Source organism: Primulina tabacum, chromosome 1 (genome assembly GCF_025594145.1).
Source record: "Primulina tabacum isolate GXHZ01 chromosome 1, ASM2559414v2, whole genome shotgun sequence".
NCBI classification, from domain to species: Eukaryota; Viridiplantae; Streptophyta; class Magnoliopsida; order Lamiales; family Gesneriaceae; genus Primulina; species Primulina tabacum.
In genome coordinates this window covers 55,721,464-55,748,762 of record NC_134550.1, presented here as the reverse complement: position 1 = coordinate 55,748,762, position 27,299 = coordinate 55,721,464, and the positions used below count along the sequence as shown (strand labels likewise).

At 36.3% G+C, this 27,299-nt stretch overlaps 7 protein-coding genes across 12 annotated transcripts; 4 read left to right on the top strand and 3 right to left on the bottom strand.

Moving 5' to 3' along the window:
- Nucleotides 1-79: 79 nt before the first annotated feature.
- Nucleotides 80-3,954, top strand: LOC142551835 (short-chain dehydrogenase reductase ATA1). Its single transcript, XM_075661270.1, has 2 exons — nucleotides 80-2,832; nucleotides 3,024-3,954. The coding sequence occupies exons 1-2, from the start codon at nucleotides 2,780-2,782 to the stop codon at nucleotides 3,820-3,822; spliced, it is 852 nt and encodes a 283-aa protein (XP_075517385.1). The 5' UTR covers nucleotides 80-2,779; the 3' UTR covers nucleotides 3,823-3,954.
- A 156-nt stretch (nucleotides 3,955-4,110) lies between these two features.
- On the top strand, nucleotides 4,111-5,187 carry LOC142551842 (glutathione transferase GST 23-like). Its single transcript, XM_075661280.1, has 2 exons — nucleotides 4,111-4,568; nucleotides 4,792-5,187. The coding sequence occupies exons 1-2, from the start codon at nucleotides 4,257-4,259 to the stop codon at nucleotides 5,146-5,148; spliced, it is 669 nt and encodes a 222-aa protein (XP_075517395.1). The 5' UTR covers nucleotides 4,111-4,256; the 3' UTR covers nucleotides 5,149-5,187.
- On the bottom strand, nucleotides 4,731-8,253 carry LOC142551824 (pentatricopeptide repeat-containing protein At3g03580-like). Of its 2 annotated transcripts, XR_012821628.1 has the most exons (3): nucleotides 8,068-8,206; nucleotides 4,933-5,224; nucleotides 4,731-4,869 (listed from the first exon to the last, which is right to left on the bottom strand). XR_012821628.1 is itself a non-coding variant. In XM_075661253.1 (2 exons), exons 1-2 carry the CDS (start codon nucleotides 8,249-8,251, stop codon nucleotides 5,127-5,129), a joined length of 2,637 nt encoding a protein of 878 aa, XP_075517368.1. In that variant the 5' UTR covers nucleotides 8,252-8,253; the 3' UTR covers nucleotides 5,101-5,126. The 2 variants fall into 2 exon arrangements, 1 of the variants encoding a protein (XP_075517368.1); XM_075661253.1 differs by lacking the exon at nucleotides 4,731-4,869 and having other exon boundaries at nucleotides 5,101-5,224; nucleotides 5,713-8,253.
- A 2,623-nt stretch (nucleotides 8,254-10,876) lies between these two features.
- On the bottom strand, nucleotides 10,877-14,245 carry LOC142520075 (AUGMIN subunit 7-like). The gene is made up of 9 exons (XM_075623039.1): nucleotides 14,021-14,245; nucleotides 13,851-13,936; nucleotides 13,302-13,363; nucleotides 12,772-12,863; nucleotides 12,541-12,666; nucleotides 11,998-12,088; nucleotides 11,768-11,875; nucleotides 11,518-11,616; nucleotides 10,877-11,224 (listed from the first exon to the last, which is right to left on the bottom strand). The coding sequence occupies exons 1-9, from the start codon at nucleotides 14,152-14,154 to the stop codon at nucleotides 11,027-11,029; spliced, it is 996 nt and encodes a 331-aa protein (XP_075479154.1). The 5' UTR covers nucleotides 14,155-14,245; the 3' UTR covers nucleotides 10,877-11,026.
- A 2,280-nt stretch (nucleotides 14,246-16,525) lies between these two features.
- LOC142551799 (uncharacterized) lies at nucleotides 16,526-21,387 on the top strand. 5 transcript variants are annotated; one of them, XM_075661208.1, is made up of 13 exons: nucleotides 16,526-16,645; nucleotides 16,732-16,918; nucleotides 17,009-17,116; nucleotides 17,339-17,428; nucleotides 18,056-18,109; nucleotides 18,274-18,419; nucleotides 18,506-18,653; nucleotides 18,755-18,892; nucleotides 19,622-19,693; nucleotides 19,770-19,843; nucleotides 19,934-20,075; nucleotides 20,187-20,265; nucleotides 20,998-21,387. In XM_075661208.1, exons 2-13 carry the CDS (start codon nucleotides 16,760-16,762, stop codon nucleotides 21,093-21,095), a joined length of 1,308 nt encoding a protein of 435 aa, XP_075517323.1. In that variant the 5' UTR covers nucleotides 16,526-16,645; nucleotides 16,732-16,759; the 3' UTR covers nucleotides 21,096-21,387. The 5 variants fall into 5 exon arrangements, with proteins under 5 accessions (XP_075517323.1, XP_075517355.1, XP_075517341.1 ...); XM_075661226.1 differs by having other exon boundaries at nucleotides 16,630-16,649; XM_075661234.1 differs by having other exon boundaries at nucleotides 16,635-16,653.
- Nucleotides 21,388-22,475: 1,088 nt separating this feature from the next.
- LOC142551790 (chromo domain protein LHP1-like) lies at nucleotides 22,476-25,189 on the top strand. The gene is made up of 6 exons (XM_075661195.1): nucleotides 22,476-22,910; nucleotides 23,036-23,061; nucleotides 23,203-23,289; nucleotides 23,463-24,242; nucleotides 24,708-24,768; nucleotides 24,934-25,189. Exons 1-6 carry the CDS (start codon nucleotides 22,563-22,565, stop codon nucleotides 24,979-24,981), a joined length of 1,350 nt encoding a protein of 449 aa, XP_075517310.1. The 5' UTR covers nucleotides 22,476-22,562; the 3' UTR covers nucleotides 24,982-25,189.
- A 698-nt stretch (nucleotides 25,190-25,887) lies between these two features.
- On the bottom strand, nucleotides 25,888-26,247 carry LOC142513716 (non-specific lipid-transfer protein 8-like). Its single transcript, XM_075619737.1, has one exon. The coding sequence runs from the start codon at nucleotides 26,245-26,247 to the stop codon at nucleotides 25,888-25,890; it is 360 nt and encodes a 119-aa protein (XP_075475852.1).
- Between the last annotated feature and the right edge of the window lie 1,052 nt (nucleotides 26,248-27,299).

Here is a 27,299-nt window from a genome sequence, read left to right as displayed (position 1 = left end):
GTCTATGCCTTAACATTCTAATTTTATGTATTTTGTATTTTGATCAGAACACCTCTTTCAAGATTTTTTTAACAAGTTTTTTGGCTGAATGTTATGGAAGTTGATTTGGACAGTGCATGTAGATTTGTAAATTAAAAATATGGTAGCATTACTCATAACCATGTGCATTCGAGTGTGTGAGAACCTGCAGAAATAGCCACAAGTTAGATGTGTGCACCCTTTGAGATCTTCATTTTTCGCATGCAGTGTAGAAGCTCTTCTTGATAGTCATGATCTAATACTAGTTGGAATCACCATCTTTTCATGTCATGTTATAATCCAGATGGGCACTGTTAGATACAAACATCACCGATTAGTGGTCTTGCCATATATTGCACCAAGAACTTTTGAACCCTGCCAACAATAATGTCCGATCCGCATTTGTTCTTATGCAAACTACTCCACTTGATCACAATAAAAAGGTCCCATGCATGCATCCCTTTAGGCCCTCGGACTAACATATATATCAGTTGGATGTGAAAGTTGCCTTGAAATTCAATCAATACAGCATAAGAAAAACAACTGAAAATTAAATATGAAAATACTCATTTTCTTTAGTAAAACTTTGCACCAATCATGTTCGAAATAACATTGGTGAAATTGGGAGATATGCATCGAGTTGAAGAGGTGACAAAATGAAGTACCTGGTCTATGGAAAGTGGAAACCACTCTTCTATATACTCCTGATGGACAAGGTGTTTCCATATTCATAAACGATATGAATAACATAGTTGCAGAAAGCCACAACAAGAACAAAATTATCATCAATGAAACGATGAAAACCTACAAATAAACTTGCAAATCAAGTCGGTCTTACTACCTGGCTTACCTGACCACCTAGCTCAGCATGTCTTTCAACTCTACAATCTTCACTTCTCGATAGCGTCTGTCTTTCATGGCGTCAACTCATATATTCTCCCTCCTTTCCTCCATTCTTCTCTCTATATGCCGTCCTATGCCAAACTACATCAACTAAGTATCCCTTCATCAAATCTGTCCAATTAGGCAGATTCCAATGCCAATCAAATTCAATTGCCTTCTTCTCTTTTGAACCCGTTTCCTCAAACATGGAGAGCACTCCCAACTCCTCCAACCGATCCACCCATGTGCATCCTACGTCAACATCCTTCTTTCATATCAAGAATTCTATCTATTCAATCTTTAACTGTGTCGGGTTGGTGCTTATAGCTGCAACCACCGACAAGTTCTCCCAGCTCTAACTCATCCATTAGTGTTCAACCCTTTGTCCGGTAAGTGATACTATGGTAAGTGGTACTATGGACCTCCATTCTCTAGTCCTCGGCTCTGGTGCGTCGCCGGATCAATAAATGGTGGAATATATGTGGCAAGTGGTTTAGGCGCACAATATCAAGGTGAAGTAGCACGGTCCTTGGAAGTAAATGTGATCTATGATAGCAAACAAAACCAACAGTGCACTGTGTTATTTATGTTTAGTTAATAGATTATGAGGGACGATTTTTTATTTTTTATTTAAAACAAAGTACATATCAATCATCTGGCTCATCAGAATATCATCACTTGATCTCTGCAATTGCTTGAGGATATTTGGGAAGCAAAATATAAGAATAACAAGGAAGAAACAATTTGAGAAAACAAACAATATTATTATTAAGCAATTAATTGGTCATTTATATAACATAACCAAGATAGAGTCCTGATCAAAATAAAAATATAGAAGTCTGAATACCAACTAGAATCTTAAAAGATATTATAAATATTATTATAATCCTAAAATAATAATAGATAAACTTAAAATCAGCTTCTTTTTAGTCATCCAAAATCGACAATATTACCATGCAAAGATTTGGAAGACGAATGGTTCAGCTATTATCTAATCTACACAATTATTCTTGTATTCAAGTCAAAACTTTCTGTTTTTTACATGTCACCTTTTAGTTCACCGACAGAAATCACTTCACCATCTGATATTGCTCTGTCTCAGACAGCACAGGGAAGTACAGAGCTTGCAAGAAGACTTGATGAGCAAATGCTAAATAAACCGAAACAAATCCTCCTACATCAGATAGTGTAGCCATCTTCATTAAACAAAATCATCATTTTTACATTGGAAAATCTTGTGTGTAGCAAGCTATCGATGCACAAAGAAATTTGTACACCACCATCTCTAAGTCTCCTTAACAATAACATGACATCACTTCGACGTACCATAAAAAATACGATACTAGCTTATATTATATTACAAGAAAGCAATGAAGTATTTAAAAGTTTCTTCTAAGAGAGAACATTTCAAGATATTTTAGTCTTATTTAGCACATATTCAAATATTCAAGGAGCCTCATGGATCATAGCATTGTAACATATCCTAAATCATGCAGTTCCATGCCCACACATTCTTCTGCGGCATTCTATCAAACAACTTGCGCATCTTTCTTGAAATGACCTGAATTTACCAACATATGCTCGAAATATACTAAAAGGTGCAAGTAATTGTTCACTGGAGAAAATTATTTGCAATCAAGTCATGTATTTCATGAAACCAATAAAAAATTCAAAGGATTCAGCAAATAATTCGGAGAACGTAAAGATGCATTAGACTCTTCTCTCGGGACCATATTTATATTAACATCGGCAGCCTTCGTAGTTAGAAATTAGTTGTGGTAATCATCGAAAATGTGTGCAAGAGTAAACAATCAACAATCTCCATAAGGAATTTTCTATATATGAGCCAATAATTGCTTGAAACCATCTTGCAAATGAAATGGGTTCGGTTGGGGAGACAGGTGACAACACTCAAATTCTCCCTTCACAACGGTTGGTACAGAAAAACTTTCTAACCCAGAAAGTTTAAATTTTGCCTGCAAAGATTGGCATGTAGCCTATGTTATCTACATTTTTGAGCGATTCCTAGAGGAGACTGCCTGCTGACACTAACCATGTGTGGCCTGAGTAATGCTACATTTGATTGATCGATGCTTCTTATATTCTGAAATCTTCATTTGCAGGTTATTCGGAAAAGTTGCCGTCATAACTGGTGGAGCAAGGGGAATAGGAGCTGCCACGGCAAAACTATTTTCCGACAATGGTGCTCATGTTGTAATTGCCGACATACTAGATGATTTAGGCACAGAGCTAGCCAAATCAATCCAGGGTAGGTACACCCACTGCGATGTTTCGAAAGAATCCGACGTAGAACAAGCAATCCATCTGGCCGTTCAATGGAAAGGGCACCTGGACATCATGTTCAACAACGCCGGCATATCCGGGCCAGAAGGAAGCATCACCAACCTCAAGATGGACCAAATGATGACCCTTCTAGCCATAAACCTGAACGGCGTAGTACACGGGATCAAACACGCCGCACGCATCATGATCGAAGGTAAGAAAGGAGGCAGCATCATCTGTTCATCGAGCTCGGCAGCAATCATGGGAGGCCTGGCATCTCATGCATACACAGCGTCGAAAGAAGCCATCCTTGGACTGGCGAGGAGCACGGCATGTGAACTGGGCGTGCATGGGATTCGGGTGAACTGCGTTTCGCCGCACGGGGTGGCGTCGGAAATGCTGGTGGGTGGGTTCAGGAGGATTCTTGGGAGGGAGGATTTGAGGGCGGAAGACGTGAGCAGGATGGTGGGGGAAAGGGGGAGTCTTCTGCGGGGGAGAGAGGCGAGGGTGGATGATGTTGCTCGAGGTGTGTTGTTTCTAGCAAGCGAAGAAGCAGGATATATCAGTGGGCATAATCTGGTTATAGATGGAGGCTACACTTCTGGTTGCAGCCATATGAGTTTCATGTACCAAGGCTGATGCTATAACTATATCCAAATTGTGATTAAATAAATAAAAAAAACATATTAATTGATGCACAATGTTATTTATCCAACACATTTTTTATTTTTATTTTATTTTATTTTATTTTGCTTTTCTCAATAATAATATAACAAAAAGATAGAGCGTTTAAATTAATTATTATTTATATACGAGTCGATGGGTCATGGAATCTCTGGCTTTGAAAATCTGGCCGGCAAAATTCAATAAAACAGTGGAGGAGCGACAGGCCGATTATTTCTTTCAAATAATTAAATATTCTTGCGCCAGTTAATCTATTATAATAATTTGTGTAAGATGGTTAAGCCAAAACAATGGCCGGCCTTGGACCCTTGCTATTCACGTTCTTTTCAATTTCAATACATATATTCCTTTAACCACAGAAAATCAAAGGAAAATGATGAGAAACAAAAATGGCAGAAGATCTGAAGCTTTTGAGATCATGGTCAAGTTCATATGGTATGAGAGTGGTGCACGCACTCAAGATTAAGGACATAGAACACCAAACCGTATTGGAAGATATGACCAATAAGAGTGCTTCACTACTTGAGTACAATCCTGTACACAAGAAAATACCAGTTCTCGTGCACAAAGGGAAGCCAATATGTGAATCCCTTGTCATTCTTGAATACATCGATGACACATGGAAGCAACGCCCCCTCCTCCCTCGAGATCCTTGGGACAGAGCCATGGCTAGATTTTGGGCAAATTTTGGAGATGAGAAGGTATCAAGATAACCCTTTACCTTTCTTTACATATATGATCTGATCCACCTTACATTTTCCGAGTTTCAATTTGGTTCTGCTTCCAGAAACTTCTGACGTTGTGTCTATGGATGAGGGACTCATGCTCCGTCCCTGTGATACCCAGGATCTTGATTAGGAAGCATAAAAAGATCTATAATTCACGGTTTAACGTGTACTTTCTGGTGATGCATTTGAAATGCAGGTTTTGCCATCAATATGGAGGGTGTTCATCTCTCAAGGAAAAGCGCAGGAGGAAGCTGTTACTTCAGCTGTGGAGAACCTGAAATTAGTTGAAGATCAGCTAAACGGGAAGAAATTCTTTGGTGGTGACACAATAGGTTACCTTGATATTGCATTTGGTTGGATGGCCAATTCGATCAGTATTCTGGAAGAGATAGCTGAGCTGACACTACTTGACGCAGAGAAACTTCCACTTTTATCAGCCTGGATAAACAACTTCTCAGATAATCCTACAATCAAAGAATCATGGCCACCACGTGACAGAATGGTTGAAAAATATAAGGTCATTCCAGAAACTTATCTTTCAAAAGTAGTATGAAAATGGATCTCGTGTGATTTAGTAATAAGGAGGAAACCACTTCGCTCTAGGTTGAAGATGAAATTCCCGTTGGGTTCTGAAATGTGAAACATGGTTGGAATAATACACTTTTCACACCTCGATTCCAAACTTGCTGTAAACTATTCAAGTGTTTGAGTTGAGAGTTAGTCAAGCTGAATAACTTCATAGTAACTTTAAGTTTGATCGTATAATTTGTTTTCTAGTAAATTGTTCATGGGCCCCCCACTTCTTCACAGGTCCCTCTAATGGTTCACACTCAATGTGCTTAAAACATTTAAGACTCGGAAACGGTAGCAGAAATGCAGATGCTAAAAAGGCAGTTCTCTGAGGCTTAAAAAACCAAATATATCATCCCTCAAAGAACTTATGTGGGGAAATGATATCACCAATGATCTCCACAATTACAGGCTCCATCTTTAAATAGATGAAAACGATTTGAATCCCTGACTAATATTTCCCGATGCATGAATCTTGATATATACTTAGTCACAGTGTGGCAATCCCCACAAACCCGAAGATTTTTCATTACCAGCAAACTAGTACCAGGTTTTGTATGTAATAAGGCAAACGCTATGGCCAGCCTTTCACTATGTCCACAAAGCATGTCTAATTTCTCATCCTCCTCTACATCATACAGGACAGATTTGACATCAGCGGCATATCCTTCCTTAGCCATCAAAGAAGAGAAATAGTTCAGTAATTCCATCACTTCTTCGTGTTTTTCAAAGAATCGATCACCAGCTCCAAAATAGTATACCCTATTTTGAACCTCCACCCAACTACATCCCGGATCTTTTTTGAGTCCTCTAGCTTTTAAAGATGTTCTTATCATTTCCACTTGATTCCACTTTCCCAAGGCAGCATAGGCATTTGATGCTAAAACATGATATCCTGGATTGTCCACATTTAATTCAATAATACGGTTAGACACATGTTCGGCCATCTTCATGTCTCCACTTGCTCGGCAAGCACTGAGCAACGCTCCCCATATACTTGCATCAGGCTGCAACGGCATTGAAACTATGAATTTCTCTGCTTCAATTAATAGGCCGGAGCGTGATAGAAGATCAACAACACATGCATAATGTTCAAGCCCAGGCTCAATATTGTAGTCTTTCTTCATTTGTTCAAAGCAAGTTCGCCCTTCTTGCACCAAACCAGAATGGCTACATGCATATATTATGGCAATAAAGACGATGTGATCCATACGAATACCAGCTGCCTTCATATTCTCAAAAACTTTAAGAGCTTTCCTACCTTCACCATGCATTCCATAAGAAGCTATCATTGTTGTCCATGAGACTACATCTCTTGCTTTCATCTGCTTAAAAACCAGTACCGAATTCCTTAAATTGCCCATGTTAGAGTACATTTCAATCAAAGCATTTCCTATTGGAATAATGGAATCAAAACCGAATCTGAAACTGTAACCATGCATCTCCTTCCCTTGCCGTTTCGCAATGAGAAAGGAACACAAAGGTAATGCACTTAATAATGTTGGTACATCTGGAAACATTCCTTCCAATCTCATCTTTTGAAGTATGCTAAAACCAAGAATACTATTCTCAGAATAACCACAAGCAGCAATAAAAGAATTCCAAGAAACTTTATCTCGATTTTTCATATTTTCAAACTGTTTCAACGAATCCCCAAATTCTCCACACTTGGCATACGTATCTACAAGCGCATTACCCACAATCTGGACAGAATCAAATCCTTGTTTTATTATACCAGAGTGGAGTTCTTCTGCCAAATTTATATTTATTAATTTTGCACAAAGAGAAAGAAGTGTCACATAAGTGACAGAATCAGGTTCACAAATCATCCTCATCCTACTAAAGAGCTTTATTGCTTCCTCATAAAAATGGTTTTCAACATGACCTTTAATAAGAGAGTTCCAGGATACCAAATCCGGACTTCTCATGCTCTCAAAAACTTTGCTAGAACCTACCAAATCACCACATTTGGCATACATGTTAATGATGATATTAGTTGTCGTTGTATCACACTCATATCCATTACTAACCATGTAGTCGTGGACATATCTTCCCAACTTTAAGTCCCTAAGGTAAGTACAAGCACGGAGAACTGATGTAATTGTCAAAATATCAGGCTCGAAATGACCCACCATATCTGTAAACAACCTGATTGACTCTTTGTACAGAGCAGATTCACCATATCCACAAATCATAGTATTCCATGTCACTTTGTCTCTGTCAACCATCTCATGAAATATCTTCTGGTAATTAGCTGACATATCAAACTTTATGTACATCGACAGCAACACATTATTGACGACCACATACCTACGCACTCCGATTTTCTCCACCAAGCCGTGGACAATCTCACCCTCCGTGATCTGCCCAAGTCCACCACAAGCTAGTATAACACTCGAAAATGTAAAATAGTCCTGCACTGAAAAATTCATTCTCAATTGAAAATATATATCCAAGGCTTCGCTGAAGAAGCCATTGGAAGTATAGCCCGAAATCAAACTATTCCAAGAAACAATGTCTTTGTTAGGCATTTTATCAAACACTCCCCGTGCTCGATCCAAAGCATTACACCTGGAATACATATCGATCAGAGCGTTATTGATATACAAATCAAACTCAAAACCCAATTCCAAAACATGCTTGTGTACAAATCTCCCCTTCTCAAAATCCTCCAAACCACCGCAGGCGTTGATAACAGAAGGGAAGGTATATTTGTCGGGTTCAACATTTGATGTCCTCATTTTCCCGTACATTTCCAGTGCTTTTGCATATAACCCATTATGTGTCATGGCCCGAACAATAGTATTCCAGATGTATGCATAGTTTGTAGAAGAATTGGCAAGAAATACTGACAACGCAGAATTAGGATCTTTGAATTGAGAATACTTAGAAATCAACCGACCTGAGAAAAGCGAAGACTTTTGTAGACCAAAAGTGATTATCTGGGAATGTAATTTATGGAGATCTCTCACTTTTGCAGCTGAAAGTAATGACTTCGACAGTGAAGAGTATAGCCCTTCGTTTCTTAGGTGTAAATTACTGCATAATTTCTGGTGTTTCTGTTTCAGTTTCAGTTTCAGTTTCATGGAGCGGGATAGAATTGAACTGCAGGCATGATTTGTTTGAAATAAATACTTCAATATTTCTTTACTGTTTACACCTCGTAATTTGTCCAAATTGCAAATTACACCCTGAAACAAAGGCCAATTGGTACGTACAATTATTCAAATATGATCTTAGTACGTACAATTGTGGATGCTCTTAAAAATCGTTTCAATAATTAAATATGATCTTAGTACGTACAATTATTCAAATTTAATTTCATTTTATTCTTCTATCACTATTTATAAATATTGAAAATGCTTGATTGATTTTTCTATGCACATGGGTGAAATTCAACCTATACAGTGTAGGAAAAGCGATATAGTCCAATGATTTTGAAAATGAGCCTAGGGATAGGCTCGGCCTACTCTCGATAGCCCAGGTGGATTTGAGCTCAATATTCAGAAAAATCCGGAAGGTTATCTTCTTGACAGAGTCCGTCAGGAGGTCACCTCATTCACACAAAGCTGGTGGGAGCTGATCTCGGCTGACCTCCATACATCCGTAATCTCTTCAATCAAGAATATGTGGCCGACCTCCCATCATGACCATAACCGACCTCCCCGCTTATGGTATCGTGTTAATTGTGAATGTTTCGACCGAGCTCCCACATGATCCAGATTATTGACGGACTCCTGCCTAAGAGAGTTCCTACTCAGACATTAATAGGTAGCTCACAGAAATAAAGTCAAAAAAGATAAAGCCCACGGAGATTTAATCTAATCTTTTACGAGATCCCATTGTCGAGAATAATATCAACGGAGGGTGATCGTGGTTAACGTCGGTCTTGTGATTAAATCTCAACACGATAGAACAATCGTTGAATGGATTTGGTCGCTCTGTGGGATGAAACCGGTTGCTTCACTTACATCAAATGCGGCAATGAAAATCATTAGGATTATCGACTTACAATTAAGCAATGGGCCATTGAAGCATTTTCTTGGATTATGTTGTAGAAGCGAAGGTTTACTTAAAGAGTTTGAGGTAGGAGATGAGATCCTGAGACACTCATTTATATAGAAATATCTTGTTGAAAAGAATTGCTATATCATTCCATAAAATTTTCCCTGAAAAAGATTTTCTTGGTCAGTATATTTATACCATCATCATTGAAAAGTTCCACAAAATTGATAAACCGGGAAGGAATTTTAAATGTTGAACGAAAATGTTTGGACTTTCATTAACTTGTTAATAGACTTGTCAAATTGGGTTAGGTCCGTCGGGCCGATCCGTCCCGCTATTAAAATTGAACAGATTGGGTTGATAAAATAGCAGCCCGATTGGAGGCGGGCCAAATGAGCTGAGCCCGTTTGGGTTGCGGGCCAAGACGGGTCGAGCCCAAACGGGGCGGGCTGACCCGCCAAATTAGGATAAAATTTTATATTTTTAAATTTTAGGTTTTATATAAAAATTGGAATAAGTTTGATGCCCCTCCATGTCTTAGAACAAATATATTGATAATTTACTCTTAGAACAAATTTATTAATAATTTACTCTTACAACAAATATACATAAAAAATAAAAATAAAAAGAAATTTACAGATATACATAAAAAAAACAAAAGAGAAGAAATTCCTGTAAATTTTATTCATGAATCTTAAAATAATTTTTAAGTATAGCAGTTGTTTGTGAACTCAAGAGTGGTTTCGTTTGAAGTCCGACGAGTTACAGTAAAATTTTGTGGACTGGACGGAGGTTTGCTAATTATGTGTATTGTTGAAGACATAATATTTTTTAAAATTTACAACCATCTCTTTCCTCGACTTTATGTTCTCTTCCATGTCTCAATCTTCATGTTTGCTTTAAACGCTTTATTTTTTATGGATTATGTTGTATGTTTTCTTAATTTCTTATTTCAATATTTTTAATTATTTTATGAAACTATTTGACTTAAATATGTTTAGCATTTTTTTCTTAAAAAAAATAAGCGGGTCAGCCCGCCTAACCCGCGGCCCAAGGTGGGTTGGGCTGGGTTAACCATTTAGAGGCCCGCCAAAATAGCGAGCTGGCCCGCCCCGCCTTGCCTAATGGCGGGTTGCGACGGGTTCCCCAACCCATTTTGACATGTCTACTCGTTAACATATTTAAAGTTGAGACCTAGATGCAAACATAGAGTTGCTTACACTCCAATGAGGTATTAGACTTACTTGGTGGATTAAGTGAACGTTTGACTGCTTATTAGAAGTCTGATTCTCTCTACCAATATATTTTCGAACAAAATTGTCGTACAAGGCTTCCTTGGTACAATCAATCTTACTAAAGTAACATAGAGTTGCTGACAAGTTATTTGAAAAATAGCTTCGCATTATAATGTGCTTTTCTAAATTTTGAACCATATTAATAAGTTGGGTATAATCAAACAGAGTTAATTTGATAATTTTGATTAAGATTTTCGACAAATTGATCAATACTAGTTAATATTATTTTCATTTTATTTCGGGATGGTTTTAACTTATCTAAAGCTAGCCAAAATCCAATCTTTACGGGGGGAAATACTTTTTTACAAGTGTTTTAGGATAAAATGATAATAATTTTCATTGATTTTGCTATTTCATTATAATCAATTCGATTATCTTAAAATTCAATTTGATCATTGAATCAGGAAAAAAACTTAGTTACACACAACACAATCCTTTTGATTTAACTGAACTTCCAATGTACATTCAATACATTCACCACTCAAATGTTTTTACCCCACCAAAAAAAATGGAAAATAAATAACCAAAAAAAGAGCAGCATGCATGTTCTCCCTTTCACTTTTAGACAATAGCCTCCTCGCCCTTCTCACGAGCGATGGAAGCAGAGAGAATCGCAAGATCTCGGTTCAAGAATGTTAATGCACTTTCACACTCGGAAATAATTCTTATCACAGAAGATGGCTCGCCAGCCACTGTTTCTGAAGAGCCAACGGTTACTGCTGTATACGAATCTCGAAGGTTCTTCAAGTTTCCCAGAAACTGTAAAAATTAAATAAGAAACGAATCACAGCAACTACCTCCCAAACACTAACTGTAAAAATTAAATAAGAAACCAAACTGTATTCTTATGTTTTAGCATTTGGATAAATAGAACTAGTACGAATGAAGCAAGCCATTCAAACTCTAGAGATGCTAAGCACGGTTATTCTCTTTCAACCAGAGTACGAGGAAAGCAGTGAAAGTTTATATTTGTTGAAAATACATCAAAGCTCAAAAGCATGCCAGCAATGACCAGTGAGTTACTCCACAGATGGAAGTTAAAGTTGCCGCACCTTCACAAGCATCTTATATGCTTCCAACAATCTATCTGCAGCTGGTCCAAACCCGTGAAGTTGAGGTACCTCCATCATGTGTGTCCAGGGACGTATTTCCTGCATTTGGAGTGGCAAAAACAACAAGCTGAAACTTTAACAATGTTAGACATAATGTGGAACTGAATTGGATGCATTTGCACTTTTGCTCATCTCAAGAATCATGTAATCTGAGCTATGTGATAAAACTTCGAGAAAACTGAGAACGAACCTTGGTGTAAATTGTATTAAAGGATCTCGCAGTTTCAAGAAAAGATTCCAGATGTTTCCGTAAATTTGATTCGGCTTCAGTGTAATCTTCATCAGGATTGTATGGATGCTAAAAAATTTAAGGTGACAAATGACAACTGATCACACCGACGCATCCAACGACAAATGTTAAGGTGGTTGAAGTTTGTAATTTTGAATGGCAAATCAAGTAGTAAAAAAGTATCAGGCAACCTTTGAGGCCAGATCATCAACCATCTCTTGAAGGTTCAGAAGTCGATTTGATTGATCAAATAGCTGTTTTTCCAAATCAGATGTATCTGGCCTACAAATGAACCTTTATCAAGTGAAAAGAAAATCATTTTTAATGTTAACACAAGCACCAATAAGTCCTGAGTATTTTCTGTTTTAAGATGCTCTCTTTTAAGAGAAGTTCATAAAATTTTGAATTGTAAACTATTATCAAGCTTCTTGGTAAGAAACCTAATACAAAACCATGAGACACCAAATCTGGTATTGAAGACTAAACTAGGTCAATAACAGATAATATAGCAGAAAAAAACCAAAGTGTCGTCCAAATTAAAATACATTATAAGCAATCTCTTGATGACATGATAACACGTCGTAAAAACAGAAGATCATAAATAAGCTCCAGGAAGACAACTTAACCAGATGTCTATCATAAATAATATGTATTCTATACCAAAATATGAGCCTAAAGAAAAGGATTTAATGGCATTCAAAGCAGAATTGCGCAGGAAAATAATTATTCCTTACAATGGATATATAGATTGAATCTGTACATCTGCAGGAAACAACTTGCACTCTTCAGAGAAAATTTGAGCTTGTTTTTCAGCAATGGCATCTATTAATTGTATGTCTCTAGCCACTTGCACATCTATACTAAAAAAAGTAGCAAGCATTTTATGCAGTTGATTTGATATATTTAAAGACCCAGTAGATTGATCAAATGAATTTGTTATTGACATTTTTCTAAAGTGTAAGCACCTCCACTCAGGGTTATCGGCGTAAATGCTTGCCTCCACTAAATCCACGATAAGACGTAACATTTCTGTCCGATCTTCGTAGCTTCCCCGACCCTGCAATGAAAAGGTATAACATGTAGTTATTAAAATCCCACAAAGCATGTACGTAGGCCCAAGATACAACAAGACTCAGCCCTTACACTTAGCCTGGCTGATTGAGATTTCGTAACATAAAAAATAATCTCCACGACAGGGTAATAGTGCATTGAGAAAACAATAATCACAGTGCCTTTACATGTGGAGAAATTTTTGGTCTTTTTCATTTAAATTTAAAATTTATAAATCTCTGGGGAAAAAAAATGCAAGGATGGTTTATTTATTTCTTCCTTCAGAAAACGAAATTCAAAAGCATGGCCATGACAATGGAGGTTTCATGTCACTGAAGTTTAAATTTTTGAAAAGCATACTAATTGGCACAACACATAATTAAATATAGCATTTTTTTTACGATTGGAAACAATTTGATGATAAGATTCCATAATTTAAACTCACTTGGATGGCTTCAGTGTCTATGGTGGTGGTAACACCCAGAAACTTTGCTATTTCTGCCAAATCTGCAAAATTCATAGAACCACTTTATAACTATTTCACATATCCATTCAGAACCCAAATCAAAAGGTCGCTTGTAGTAAACTATAAAGGCGACATTTTATACACTAAGTAACACAGAAAAAGCCAGCAGAGAGTTTCAATAAGCCACATTCTCACTATAAAAGGTTTATACACTAAGGCTACATTTTATACAGCAGAGAGTTCCAACAATGTGACATGACATGGTTCGTCCCACGCTTGTGAAAAGTCTGCCTTGTGGGTTTATAAACTTTTGGACAACCTCCCCTCAATAGCTAGCTTTTGAGGGTGAGTTCTACCCAAAGCTTATAACAAACAAGCCACATTCTCACAACAAAAGGTTCCAATTTTAGTATCGAGCAAAACAAAAATGTCAAAGCCAACTAAATTGGACACATATCATACCACATAATTAATCTTTACGACATAACACAAGGAGAAAGGCAACACGAAGTCAAAAGTAGGAACTACATTGTATCCGAGAGGTTTCTTCGTCCTGATCCACGGCATCCCCTTGTAGATTTTGCTGTGAAAATGGAGACTTGTATCCTAACAATCTGCAAAATAGGCAAAAAGATTAAACAACCATTCATATACCAGCTTTTACAGAGACAAATATAAAAAAAAGGACAACATTTTACTTGAAGAATAGCCATTCCAGTAGAGCATGGCGTTCCATGCCAGCGAAAAGCAGTGACTGCGCTGGGGCATTGGCTCTGGAGTAATTCAGCATCGCTAGTTTTCTCTGTACTTCTTCCATTTGCCTCGACGCCATTCTCTTGTGCAATTCCGACGAATTCAATTACCGTAGTTTTTAGGGCTTAATTTTTAGGAATTTTTACATACATTAATTATTTGAATTGTTTGCCAGTAATCGATTCGGAGCATTTGGATCGAAATTGTGTTTAGCTTGGCCGAAAAAAATAACAGTACATGCATGAATTAAATTGATTTTGATTTTGAAATTAAACATCAAAAATTTTAAATAATCTCTATCGATTATTTATTTTATAAAACATTTAAAAATATGTAAGTTGAAATAATAAAAAATGATTTGACTGAAATATTTTATCAAACACTTTGTATTTAATATTTTCGTATTTGAAAGATACATAAAATGTTTCAATTATACATTTTAAAAACAACAGCATTAAATAAATATAATAAAGTAAGAGACGCTAATTTGTTTATGGAATGTTTGAAGATAAAACTCATACGTTATCATTTCTTCCGCTTAGGAATCATTCATTGGAAGACTCTGATTTATACAATCTTTTGTACAAAGTCATTTCGACTTAAGATTTATCCATTGTCTAATCGAAACTCATAGCACACTCTCAATGTAGGTCGCAACCTCACAATCCGCATAATGTTTAACGTCTCTTATATCAAAACTACAAACATAATCTGTAATATCTTTGTGTGAAGACTATCATTCAACTATTCTTGACGATTAACTAACTTTTTGTGTGAGTGAGAAAACTAATTCATTATAGCATATATATGCTCTCAAATGAATCCTCACACACTAGGGAAAAACTCTCATTTAAGCGAACATATCTATTTAAACTTCTCTTATTGAATTTGCTCTCATTCTAACTTATTTTTCTTTTATATATGATGCACATGCTCTGAATCCGCATCAAAGTTTGTTGTTTGATTTTCAAACTGTTGTACTTTTGGCATCCAATAATGATATAAACATTTGAAACAAGAGTACGACTATTTGAAAAAGTTTAGTACTGTTTCTGACATTGAAACAATCATATTTGACTTTCTAGCGCTTTTTGACACTGGGCTAGTGGCTGGACTTTCGGAGCGGTTCGTTAATATTTAAGCGACTGAAATTTTGGAGCTGTGTGGTCGGATTTGAGCAGCTTGACTTCGAGCTACTGGATAAAGTCTAGCTGGTCTATTCTATTGGTTATAAATCTTGATTTGTCGATTTCTGAGCAAAGTGACAAACATAAAAGTTGTTTCCTTTTTTTCTTAGATTTTCACAAAATCAAGAATCACTCGATTTCGATTTCGTATGAGATAGATATGCTTGAAATATTATAACTGCTAAAAAACCAGTTTGATAAACGACTGAAAGTTTTGTTGTCTAGTCCGGTGATTGTAACTCTTGATTTGTTGATGTCCGAGCAAAGTGACAAACATAAAAGTTGTAGCTCTTTATCTTAGCTTTGCATATCATCAACTAATCCGACCAGCCCGAAATATGACTTAGATAGTTGTGTTGGCTTTCCCACAGTTTCGGTCTCTGGTCATTTCAATAAATGGTCTGTGAGATATGAGCAAAATACCAAAGCTTGCCAAGTCCAGCTGTTTGCTGTATCAGTGACTTTCAATTTAACTTTGAAATTTCGCATAGATAATATCCGAACTAATCCGACCAATTTGAAATATGATTTGTCGAAAATGGAATTTTCTATTCAGCCGTCTTGACTGTTGGTAATTTAGATTAATGAGCTATGAGATATAATTGAAATACTGAAACTTACCAAATTCTAGCCGTTTGCAAAATTCGAGTTTCATCTTTCAATTTGAGATAAAAATTTTACATTTGAGTATGTACAAAACACAATAACAAATTTTGTTAGCGTCAAAATTAAGATCGTTAACATTTTCGCAACCCAACATAAATTCACACAAATGATAAAAAAAGAGAGTTGTTTTTCACACTTAATATAATAAAACATCTATAAATTAATACTCTATGAAATAATAGTTTTGCTCGCTGAACCATATGTGCAATTGAATTATATTCACATTGTACAATAAATTTATTCGATTTGTCAATAAAATAAATAATTTTTAATTATTTTTTAAAAAATATAATTTATTTGTTTTTATAAATATATATATTAATTCAAGAAAAACGACACGGGGCATTAATAAATACAAATAATCAAATATTTATTCGTGGATCAAAAAAGATTTTTTAAAATAATAATTTTTAAATTAATAAAATTTATAGTCCTAAAGTTTTTAGTTGATGAGATATATTTAAAATTTAATGTGATCTCCAATCATTCAATTTTTAAAATAACGTGCGCCGAAATGATCAAATTATTTAGAATTAAAACAACGATTCAGATTAGTATTTTTAATTAACAACAAATTATGGCAAAATTCATGCACCAATTTGAAACACTTTGGAAACTTTTGTACCATATTGTAATTTACGCTGTTATGATGGAAAATTTACACTGGATTTACCACTGAAGCGGTAGCCTCAGCTGCAAGGACTACGAAGTGAAGTCGTAAGTCTGTATGCGAATCACTTCCAAATAACGAAGCTATAAATCGATTGCGTCTGATTCTCTGTGTCTTTTTTTTTGTTTTCTAGGAGTTGAAGAAGAGAGAAAATCTTCGGGATGTTAGCGTTTGAGGATTCCGGGAAGCTATTGGGACTGCTGAATGGCGGAGAAGAAAGGACCTTGGAACAGATCGTGGCGGATTTCAACTCCAAATTTCCCCGCTGTCTCCACTTATATGCCTGCTCCGCCCTCGAATTTTTGTTGTCAGACCCCAAGGTTAGGGTTTTTTGTCCTTTATGATCTCAATTTTCTCTGTCGCTGAGAATATTACTATTGAAACAGTGTTTTCAATCGCCGTTACTGCAGGAGAAATTGCTTAGTCCAACTCAACGGTTGGTTGCTTTTGCAATTATTTATCATGCATATGCGTCTCAGCAGTCTTCTTTGAATCCTTTCATCACTAAGCTTGTGGATGTAAGCACATAGTTCGTTGCATTTTGTGATGCCATTTTACGGTTTATAGTTTTTACAGCTTTGATTTAGCAACGACGTGGTTAAAAAAACTTGCTTTTTGATTGAATGCATATGATTTTTTTTTCGTTTGCTAATTGACTTGCCAACTGTTCGACATTCTGATTACGTTTCAATTCTTATGTTTGGTTTTGCTTTACTTTTTCTCCCCTTCGTTATCTGTAGGCAGCTTGTGATGAACAAGCAGAGAAGTTTGAACGGGCATTTGTTCTTCAATTGTTAGCCTCTTCCACAACCGTGAAAAATAGCAGAGAGGTTTCATTCGCTTTTCTGTTTCTCTTGTTCCCAGTTAGGATCAACCGTTCGTTACTAATACTGGATGACAAGCATCCAATACTACCAAATATTTGTTCTATGAGATGGCACTTCTCTGAAAAAGTAATGGCATGCTTATGCTTGAAAAATTATGAACACTTCTGATGGCTCATAATGTCCTTCAATGGGAAAATACTTGAGCTTATTCTACTTTTTTCTTTGATTGAGGTTTCAGCTGAACAATAAAGCTGTTTATACTTGGGCATAAATCCAAGTTCGACTTCTTTGCAGAAAGCCTAGAATTTATTGATATGCCGCTTTTAGTAGTTTTACGCTATTAATCATTACAAAATACTTGCTGCGATGTAATCTTGGCTCCCTATCCAGGTGAAACCGTGAATGGTTTGAATAATTTATGCTTGATTTTGGGCTATGTGGTCTATTTCCTGACTTCCTGCCTTAAATCTAATTTTATAACTGTATTGTATAAAATCCACCAAAATGTCAGCTCAAGCTCACATGTTTCTACAGTTCATCGAATGTTTGATGGTGGCCGCTTACCTCTTTTCTTTACCCAGTGTTTTTTTTCAATCATAACTTCTGGTGATGGTATCTTCTTTCCTGCAGCTTTTCAATGACTCTGCAGCAAATTTCGTGAAAACTTTTGACATTTCATTACATGTGAGTTTTTCATATTTTGAATTTTCTTACATGTGCAAATAGTAATTGCTTGCATTTTCTAACTGGCTTTTTGCTAGCCCTTTGTTGTACTGGCCCAAAAATATACTTCAATTTTTTCTGTCACTTGTGTGCTTGAAGTGATCATTCTTGTTTTGACCTTCCAGTCTTTTCCACAACGTGAGCATGTGCAGCAACAGTACTGTGCCAAAATTCATCCAGAACCATTGAAATGTTCATTCAAAGACAACTCTGTGAACAATGTGATACCTGATCCTGACGTGCCCCATGGATGTAATAGCAATTCATCAGAGTATGTGTTATCTTCACATTAAAGTTCACTTTCACAATTTTGCCATTCTCTTCTCTGAAACCTGAAATTGAATTTCACAATTTCAGGTTTGATGGACCTGGAATTACATCTAAAATTGGATCTGGGAATAGGGATGAAACTATTGCTAGGTTACTGCCCTCTATATCGTTGGAGGGATTTACTCCACAATGGATCAGGCCCTTCCCACCAAGGCTCCCCATAACGGATGGAGAGGTAATGCATGCAAGAACTAACTGTAATTAGCCAATGAATAGACATTGGAAGCTATCAGGTGTGTGATTTATGTTCCAACAAATATCTCCAACGTTTAACAGCTATGTTGGCTGAACCCGGATTTCAACCATGAACTTTTATGGGATTATGGGATGTGTGCTGATACAAGTAGAGGGGCAGCAGTTAGAGAGTTAATTGCAAAAGCTTTAAAGGGTGCGCTTGTTCCTGCTCAACAAGAGGTAGCATTTTTTGTTGGTCCTTAGTTACTACAATATGGATTTCCACCAAGGAATTTTATATATGGAATGAACACTCTTAATTGCACCATGTAGTTGGGATGGTAAATCCCTCCAGGAGTCAATGTGATGGCAAAAGGGGGAAAGAGAGAAAAAATGCTGACCCTTGATGATTCTATCTGAGTTATGGATTTGAAACTTTTAAGATTTCTAATCAGGCAGCATAAGCTTCTAAAGATCCATGTGTGTTTGGTGGATTGTGGATGTACCAATCATGGCACTAAGGTTATATAAAGATGTGAGATAGGAAAGAGTCAATGCTCTACACTTTTCTTTTGCGAACCTGAATTGATGGACACAATTGTTCACAGAAATATTTCATCTTGCAGGACTATCCGTAATTTTCGAAATATATTTTTTCTTGATTACAATGCAGGTTTGGGTTGTCATAGAAGATCTGGTGGGTTAATGGTGGACTTTTAGACAACTCGGTTACTCTTTGGTGTCGTATATTGAACTGAACCCTTGTTATGAGATCTTTTTAAATTGAGAAAAAAAAAGAGAAATGTTACTTTACCATGCATGACTGAGATAATTATTGACACTTGCGTTTACACTTTTATGTTGTGTAAATGTATCGCTTATCTGGTTTCCGAACATCGATATTTTGGTTGAGTATCAAAATTCATTCTGCTGGTATTCATAACGTTCTTAGATTGTTCACATCTACAGAGAGTTTTGGTGGAATTGGCAAATGATCCAAAGCTATTATATCACTGTGGACTGACCCCAAAAAAGCTTCCAGTATGTTGACTTCCTGCTTCCTTTATTGTTATAAATTTGTGGCAAGGTTTTTTTTAATCTATATCGATGGTGTCAGGAACTAGTGGAGAATAATCCTATGATTGCGGTTGAAATTCTCATTAAGTTGATCAGTTCACCTGAAATATCAGAGTATGATCTTGTGTGTTTAGTTTTGGCTTTTGGTTATGGAACCAGGCATTATTTTTACCCTTATATTGCAGATATCTTTGTAACTGACAGATACTTTACGGTTCTTGTTAACATGGAGATGAGTCTTCATTCCATGGAAGTAGTGAATAGGCTGACTACTACAATTGAACTTCCCACCGAATTCTTACACACTTACATTTCAAACTGTATAGGTGCTTGCCAGGGTATAAAGGTTAGCATCTGCATCTTTATTCCCTTATTAGTTTTCCATATTAATCAATTCATTGTGTTTGTCGATTCGTGCTGGAATAATCCTTGCCCTTTGCTCCATCTTCTTTTCCAGGATAGATATATGCAGAATAGACTTGTGAGATTGGTTTGTGTTTTCCTGCAAAGTTTGATTCGAAACAAAATAATCAATGGTAAGCAATTTAAAACTTGGTTTTCAGCGAATATGATGGCTATCAGACGCTTTCCCTTTTTTCGGAAACTGTGTATTACTTGATTCTCGGAGAAAATGAGATAATTAACCTTGTATTGTTAGTAGATATTGACAACATTAAACAAGTCATATATGAGCGTATTCAAGAAATTTGTTTCTGTGTATTTACGGAGAACATTAAATCTTGAGAATCAGAATACAAATGATGAATGTTTCACTGGTTTCAACTCCAGTATTATTTGATGCTCAATGGAAACTGGGTTTTAGAGGACATTATAGAGTATTTGATTGGGTAAATGATCTACTATTTTTGTTTTTGAACAAGAATTTTTTCTATGCTTGATTGCTATATTTTCTTTTTAAGACGTGATTGGAAAATCCAAAGGTTCTTATTGCTGGGTTTTTCCTGCTCAGTGCTAACTTTTCTTAAGCATTTCAGATCAAATCACTAAATTTCCTTCTCCATTACATTTTTTACGAATTTTAAAATCAACTGGTCTTATACTTCATCAATGACCCTATATCATACGAAACTGGATGTAACATTGTGGTTGAAATTATACAAGTTGATGGAATTGTCATGAATAATTGCCGTTGTATTCATGTGTGCCAAGGTCATGCTCGATGTGGCTACTTTTTACGAATTTAGCATGGCATGTCTTAATATTGCCTGGTTATGGGCGTGATACTATAATAATTTTGTTGTTTGCAGTTCATGACATATTCATTGAAGTGCAAGCATTCTGCATCGAGTTCTCCCGGATAAGAGAAGCAGCGGGATTATTCAGGCTTCTCAAAACTTTGGAGTAGATGACTATTTTATCAATCTTCTCCAGCCCCTTTTTCAACATTTTAATGCATCTGTTATCTGTATATCTTCTTGTTTCTCTACAACTAGGTGTGATTTTTTTTTTTTCTTTTCTATGCTAAAGGAGGATTTTCGCGGACGCGCGGTTAAGGTGACTCGAACCCCTAACCAGTTGTGTGTTAATAAGCAAACTTTGGTTCCAAGAATTAGGTGTTTATAGGGACAAGACAAGTGACTAGTGTTGTCAAACTTTTTTTTCGTCTCGATTCCTCTTAAATCACAGTATGATCTGTACCATAGTTGGCCGACAAGAGACAAGGTTGGGTAATAGTAGCTCATTTTTTTTATTTGTACGAGATTCTACGTTTTACCAAGTCATTTGACTTAAAAGTCCATCTTGAACTTTATAATTAGCGTGCGCGCAATCGTATTGAAAGCAACCACATCGAGTATGACCTTGGGATGAAGAAGGTGTACGCCACTCATTTCCCAGCTTTGAGGCAGAAGAAAAATTGAATATCCTTATCAATACCAATCAATGACAAGGTTACAAGATGTTGAATAAGGAAAAAGAAAATTATTTAGTAAAGTCGAGATATAAAGCGTAAATGGATCTTTCGATCCACATCCAAATCATATATCTCACTCAACCTCTTAAATCACGGTGGAACATGTTTTGGAATCTGAAAATTCTTCCCAGTGAAAATAATTATATGGAGGGCTAATTCCAACTTTATGCCTACGGAGTTCAACTTTGCTAGTCATCGCTCAGATATGTGTATTATGTGCAACTTATCTTTGGCTACAATAATTTCTTATTGTTTTTCAGGCTTCCCCTTCTCCCAATCGTATTCCAGGTAAGGAGCTGTAACTTAAATGGATCAAACTCTAACATGTGCAGTTAATGTTGGATGTATTTAATGAATAAACGAGTTGCTTCTCGATTGCAATCGAGGATCAATCTTTAGAGGCGAGCTTCCTGCAATTCTACAGGATCTATATCTTTGTTTACAAAATGGTTTTCTCATTCATCGGAAACTATACTGCATGCATCATCTGAATATTTGAGACCTGAGAGATCGTTGATCCGACAAATTCAAAACATGCTTTTAGTAAATGTCTTTCTTGAGATCAAACATTCGAGACGTCAAATAATACAATCTGCTCACTTCTTGCAAAATTTGTGTGTCATCGTCTTGTTTTTTGGTTAGCTGATGATTTTTTTTCTTTTTACAAGAATTTGTATTTTCTGATACGAAATTAAAAGTAATACAATTCATTTCTAAAAAAATTAATTATTAAAATATCAGATAAAATATAATATATATAATTCACGGTTTCAGGAAATCAAACCACATTTGTATATATATATATACGGCGAAATGGTTGGAAATACCCAGTTGTAGGGTTGACTTGTGACTGTATCCTACAGTCTAGAGAGAGAAGTCGAAACATTTTAGAGAGAGATAATGAAAGGTGGGAAAAGGAGCAGCAGCAGTGCTGACCCCGTACAATCCCCCTACCCACCCTCACCTCCCACCCCAACCGACTTCAGCGACGGTGGCGATGCGACTGAGGGGGTGGAGGAGAAAGAGGGTCCCCGTAGTGAAGAGGGGAGCGACAAATTCGAAGCTGTTGAAGAAGCTCTCGAAGAGAGAGAAGGAGAAGACGAGGATTCGGGAGCTGAGAAAGATTACGAACCGTCGGAAACCTTTTATATTGCAGAGGTGGACGCGGAGGAGGTCGAGGGTGACAGGGTGAAGCTTGCTGAGGGATACTACGAGATTGAGAGCGTACGCAGAAAGCGCGTCCGAAAGGTGAAATTTTTGGATTTTACTTTTTAGATGATATCGATTATTTTTCTGGAAGTTATTATGTTTGATTTTGATTTTGGATTTTCTGTTTTAACGTTGGGGCTGATTTGGAATGCGAAAAAATGAAGGGTCAAGTTCAGTATCTCATTAAATGGTGAGTAATTTTCAACACGAATGTAACATGTTTTGAAAATCCCATTTTTACATGGTCAGAATGGGGGTGGTTTTTTTTTTTTTGTGTCCATGACCTGGATATGGTTTGTTGCTAATTGATTTTCAATGTGTCTTTGGGAAGGCGAGGCTGGTCGGAGGCAGCAAATACATGGGAACCTCTGGATAATTTGTTGCAATGTTCAGATATTATTGATGCATATGAAGAAAGGTTTTTTTTATCTTCATCGGTTCTTGCTGTATCTTGTACCATTTTGTGCTAATGAACTCTTTGATCTGCTTGTAAACTTATAATTGTAGTGCCATTTAAGCAAATTATTATTGCTGATTTGTCTTATAGTTTATATTTATTTTGGATTCTTTGTGGTTTTGTTGTATTTCAAGTTTGAAAACAGGAAAAAGTAGGCCAACACGCAAGAGGAAGCGCCAAACTGGCATTACTCATGCTCAGATTAAGAAAAAGCAGCATTTTCCGAAGCAGAAGTTGCCGAAGCGGCAGCAATCCCCTGCAGCCGCCACTTATAATGTGCCTTCTCATGTTGTCAGGATCTCTGAGGATCCTATTTCCTTCACCAGGCTGAATGACTTTAGCAGCATACATAATAGTTGGGAGACATATGTAAGCAGTGGAAACAGCATTGAAGTGTCCAAGGGGATAAATGAGAATGGTGTGAGAATAGTTTCTGTTGAGAGGGGAGAAGAAAAGGAGCTAAATGAGTTGAATTTGAAGCTTTGTGAACTGAAGGGAGCAACGACCATCAGCATGGAAGACGCTAAGAGGATTGCTATTACTCCTGAGGTAGGTCAACCGAAAGAAGGAGATATACTGCCAAATGGATCGAGTAAAGCTGATGCTGTGGACACTTACCAATCAGATCGTTGTACTGGGGCTAAAAAGAGGAAATCTGGTTCAGTCAAGAGGTTCAAGCAAGATCTGACATCATACTCCATGGATGATCCACAGAATGCAGTAGCAATATGTGCTGCAATAGAACCTATGGTTGTTCAAAATTCAGATTTTCTGGGGAGTTATACAAATTGCCAGAATAAGTATGCTGATTCCAAAACAACATGCTCCATTGCTCAGATTATCAAACCCATAAGCTACAAAGCTTCCATATCAAACAACATCCAAGAAGTCTTGGTAGCCTTTGAGGCAATGAGGTTTGTGATCGAACTTCTAATTTTCTTGGTTCATCATTATCTGATGATTTATATGAAATGTTGATAATTGAAGCTCCAACATGAAATTGAGTTTTATTTTTATAAAGAGGATGCACTAAATTGGAAGAATAAGATTGTCACGTATCAATTTATTGATCATTGGACCTTTGAAGGGGGATTCTCTTCCACATTTGTTTTTATTTGTCTGAAAGGTTCTCAAAACTATCTCATTGGAAAATTTTATCCAAAACTTGAGCTGGACTTCGAAACGCACAAGCCTGACCGAACCTATCCAAGTAGGGAAACCGGAAACTGCACCTTAAATGTCTGCAACCTTTTTGCATGGGATGCTGTCTGACGTGTGTTTTACAATTTATGTAGTTTTGAACGTATTGAATCATCGACTAGTGTGTACACATAATTCGTTTGCTTCTTCATGATCCTCGATTGCCATGCTGCCTGTAGGTCTGATGGATCTAAAGTTACTGTGGATAACAAATTTTTGAAAGCCAACAATCCCCTCTTGGTAAGCCTCATAATCCTAATAGTTTACTTTGTGTTCTTTGACCATAAAATTGTATTTCATTACAAGTTCGCCCCTTTATGACATGAATCATCGATACTAACTTTTGAATTTTCACGGGCAGACTTTTATCTTTCGATCATATAACCTTTGTTTTATCTTCTGCAGCTGATAGACTTTTATGAGAAACATTTGAGGTATAGTCCAACACGATGAAAGTGCAGCAACAGTAGAGTCTTATATTATTCCTATATGTATATAGTTGTAACATTTTGTACCAAAGACTAGTGCAGACCATGCAAGCACAGTATCCATAGACGGGGTGGTCGATAAAGTTGAGCTGGAATGTATAACAGCACCGATATGCTCTATTGCATCAATTTACCCCTTCATGCAGTTGAAATTATTGTCGAAGTGATATTTATTTTCATTTGTCATTTTAATTATTCACGTCTTTTAATTCGGCCTATTATTTTTTGGGATTTTTTTCACTGTTTAGCGCATTTGTTGCGGTTTTTTGTTTTAACGTGAATTTAAAACCAATTTGGGTTTTTTTTTTAACTTAAAACATTCATTGATTCAGAAATAGAAATAACATAACACAAACTCAAAAGATAACTAATTAATATTGATGTTTCCAAACCAAACAAAAGGATTAACATAAAAGAGAATACTCAACTATCACATAAACAATCTCTCGTTTGCTTATCTACGAACAAAATGAATTCAGAAACTTGAGTTTACAGGTAATATTTCTCGACATTGGTTGCCTTCACACCTTGGAAGACTAGCAGAACGAAATTCCATGCACAACAACTCAAATTTTAAAGCAGTGAAATTGCATACACAACAACTCATATTTTATCTCCAGATAAGAGACTCTAATTTATTCAACACGAAATAGCATAACAAAAAACAGGGAATAGTAAAAGATCCAAGCTCATAATTTATTAATCTTCCTCCATGAATCCAGTATGTAAAAATACCACAACACCATAATTTCAGCAAGTTCACTCGTTGTTTAACCAATCCTGCAAAAGATATGTATGTAATATTACTTAGTTAGTTGTTCAAGAAATCAAGAAAAGATTTGCACACAAGAGAATGGAAAGCATTGAATCATTACTCGGAGCAATCAACATCTGGCGAAACAGCAAATGGCAACGAAATCCCGCAATTCTCTGGAAGGGATTTAGCAAGCTCGGGCTTCAGATTAATGTTCCTGGAAGCATTCTTAAGACAAGTACAAGCAGTTTGCTTATCTGGTGTGGTTGTGGCAGTTGAAGCAAGATTCGATACGCCTGCACAGCAAGGGGCCGGTGGCAGTCCGATGCCACTAATCAAGTAGTTGATACAGGGCTGCATGTCCATTATCACGTCACTGCACGAAATTGCAGCTTCGGAAGACGGAAGTACAACATAGAGTATGATCAAGAAAGCTGCGGCTAGGGAAGGAACTATCCGTATTGAAGATGGTTCCATGACTAAAATGAGGAGTTTTAAAAAATCAGGTGCCAAAACTAGTGGATTTATAGGCCAAGATCCGGGGAATTCGTTAAAAAAAATGCCTGGGTATGTGATTGAGTGCAAGAAAGAGTGTAAATGATCCGAAAGTCGGAGTATATAGTGCACTTGAGGACAAGAAAATGGTTAAATATTTTCAAGTTAATACATAACTTGCAGAATTAAACATAAACCTACTCCATGCATGTCCCGCAAAATATTCATTGTTTGATAAAAGAAAAAGCAGATATGGGAAGCAAATAAGCAATTAGCTGTTTCACGCTCATATTTTGATAAAGAAACTACAGCATCGAGCTACACACAAATCTATAAAATCGTACGGAGAGATTTATCTATTCTATCACAAAAATTTCCCAGCTGTTTGACAAATAACACTCTCGTTCGATTTGTTGACTTGAGTTTCACTCGACAAACACGTTTCTTGCCGCTTTTAACAAAGTAGAACAAGGTGTTTGTTAATATTATACTGTTGGGACAATGACCAAAACACCTAGCTAACACCGTGGAAGTAACTTAGAGAAGTCCACCGATATTGGGTTTCTTCGTGTGGAAAACTTTATGGCTGACATTGTGATAGAACATCCACTCACTGTTGATGGCAACGATTGGCTAGAGCTCGACTGTGACGGAGCTCAAGTGGTTTCATTTCTAGATCAAACCCCAAGTCAACTATTTTGTTTATCTATTTTTAATGACTTTTTTTAAATGATAGACTTTTATGGAGTTGATAGATTTTTATTGACTTTTATGGAATCTCATAGAATTGTAAAACAAATTTCATAGACTCTTATAGACTTTTTTTCAAGATTTTTGTAGATTTTGTAAACTTTTTCATAGAATTATGTGATTTTTGTAGTTTATAATTGTGATTTATTTTTTATTAATTTTTTTAAAATAATTATTGAACATAGATAACCTCTTCAATTTTAAATTATTATTTTTATTTATGAATGTAAAAGAATTTTACTTACTTAAAAGTTAAATCAATTTAATTTGTGAAAAACGACAAA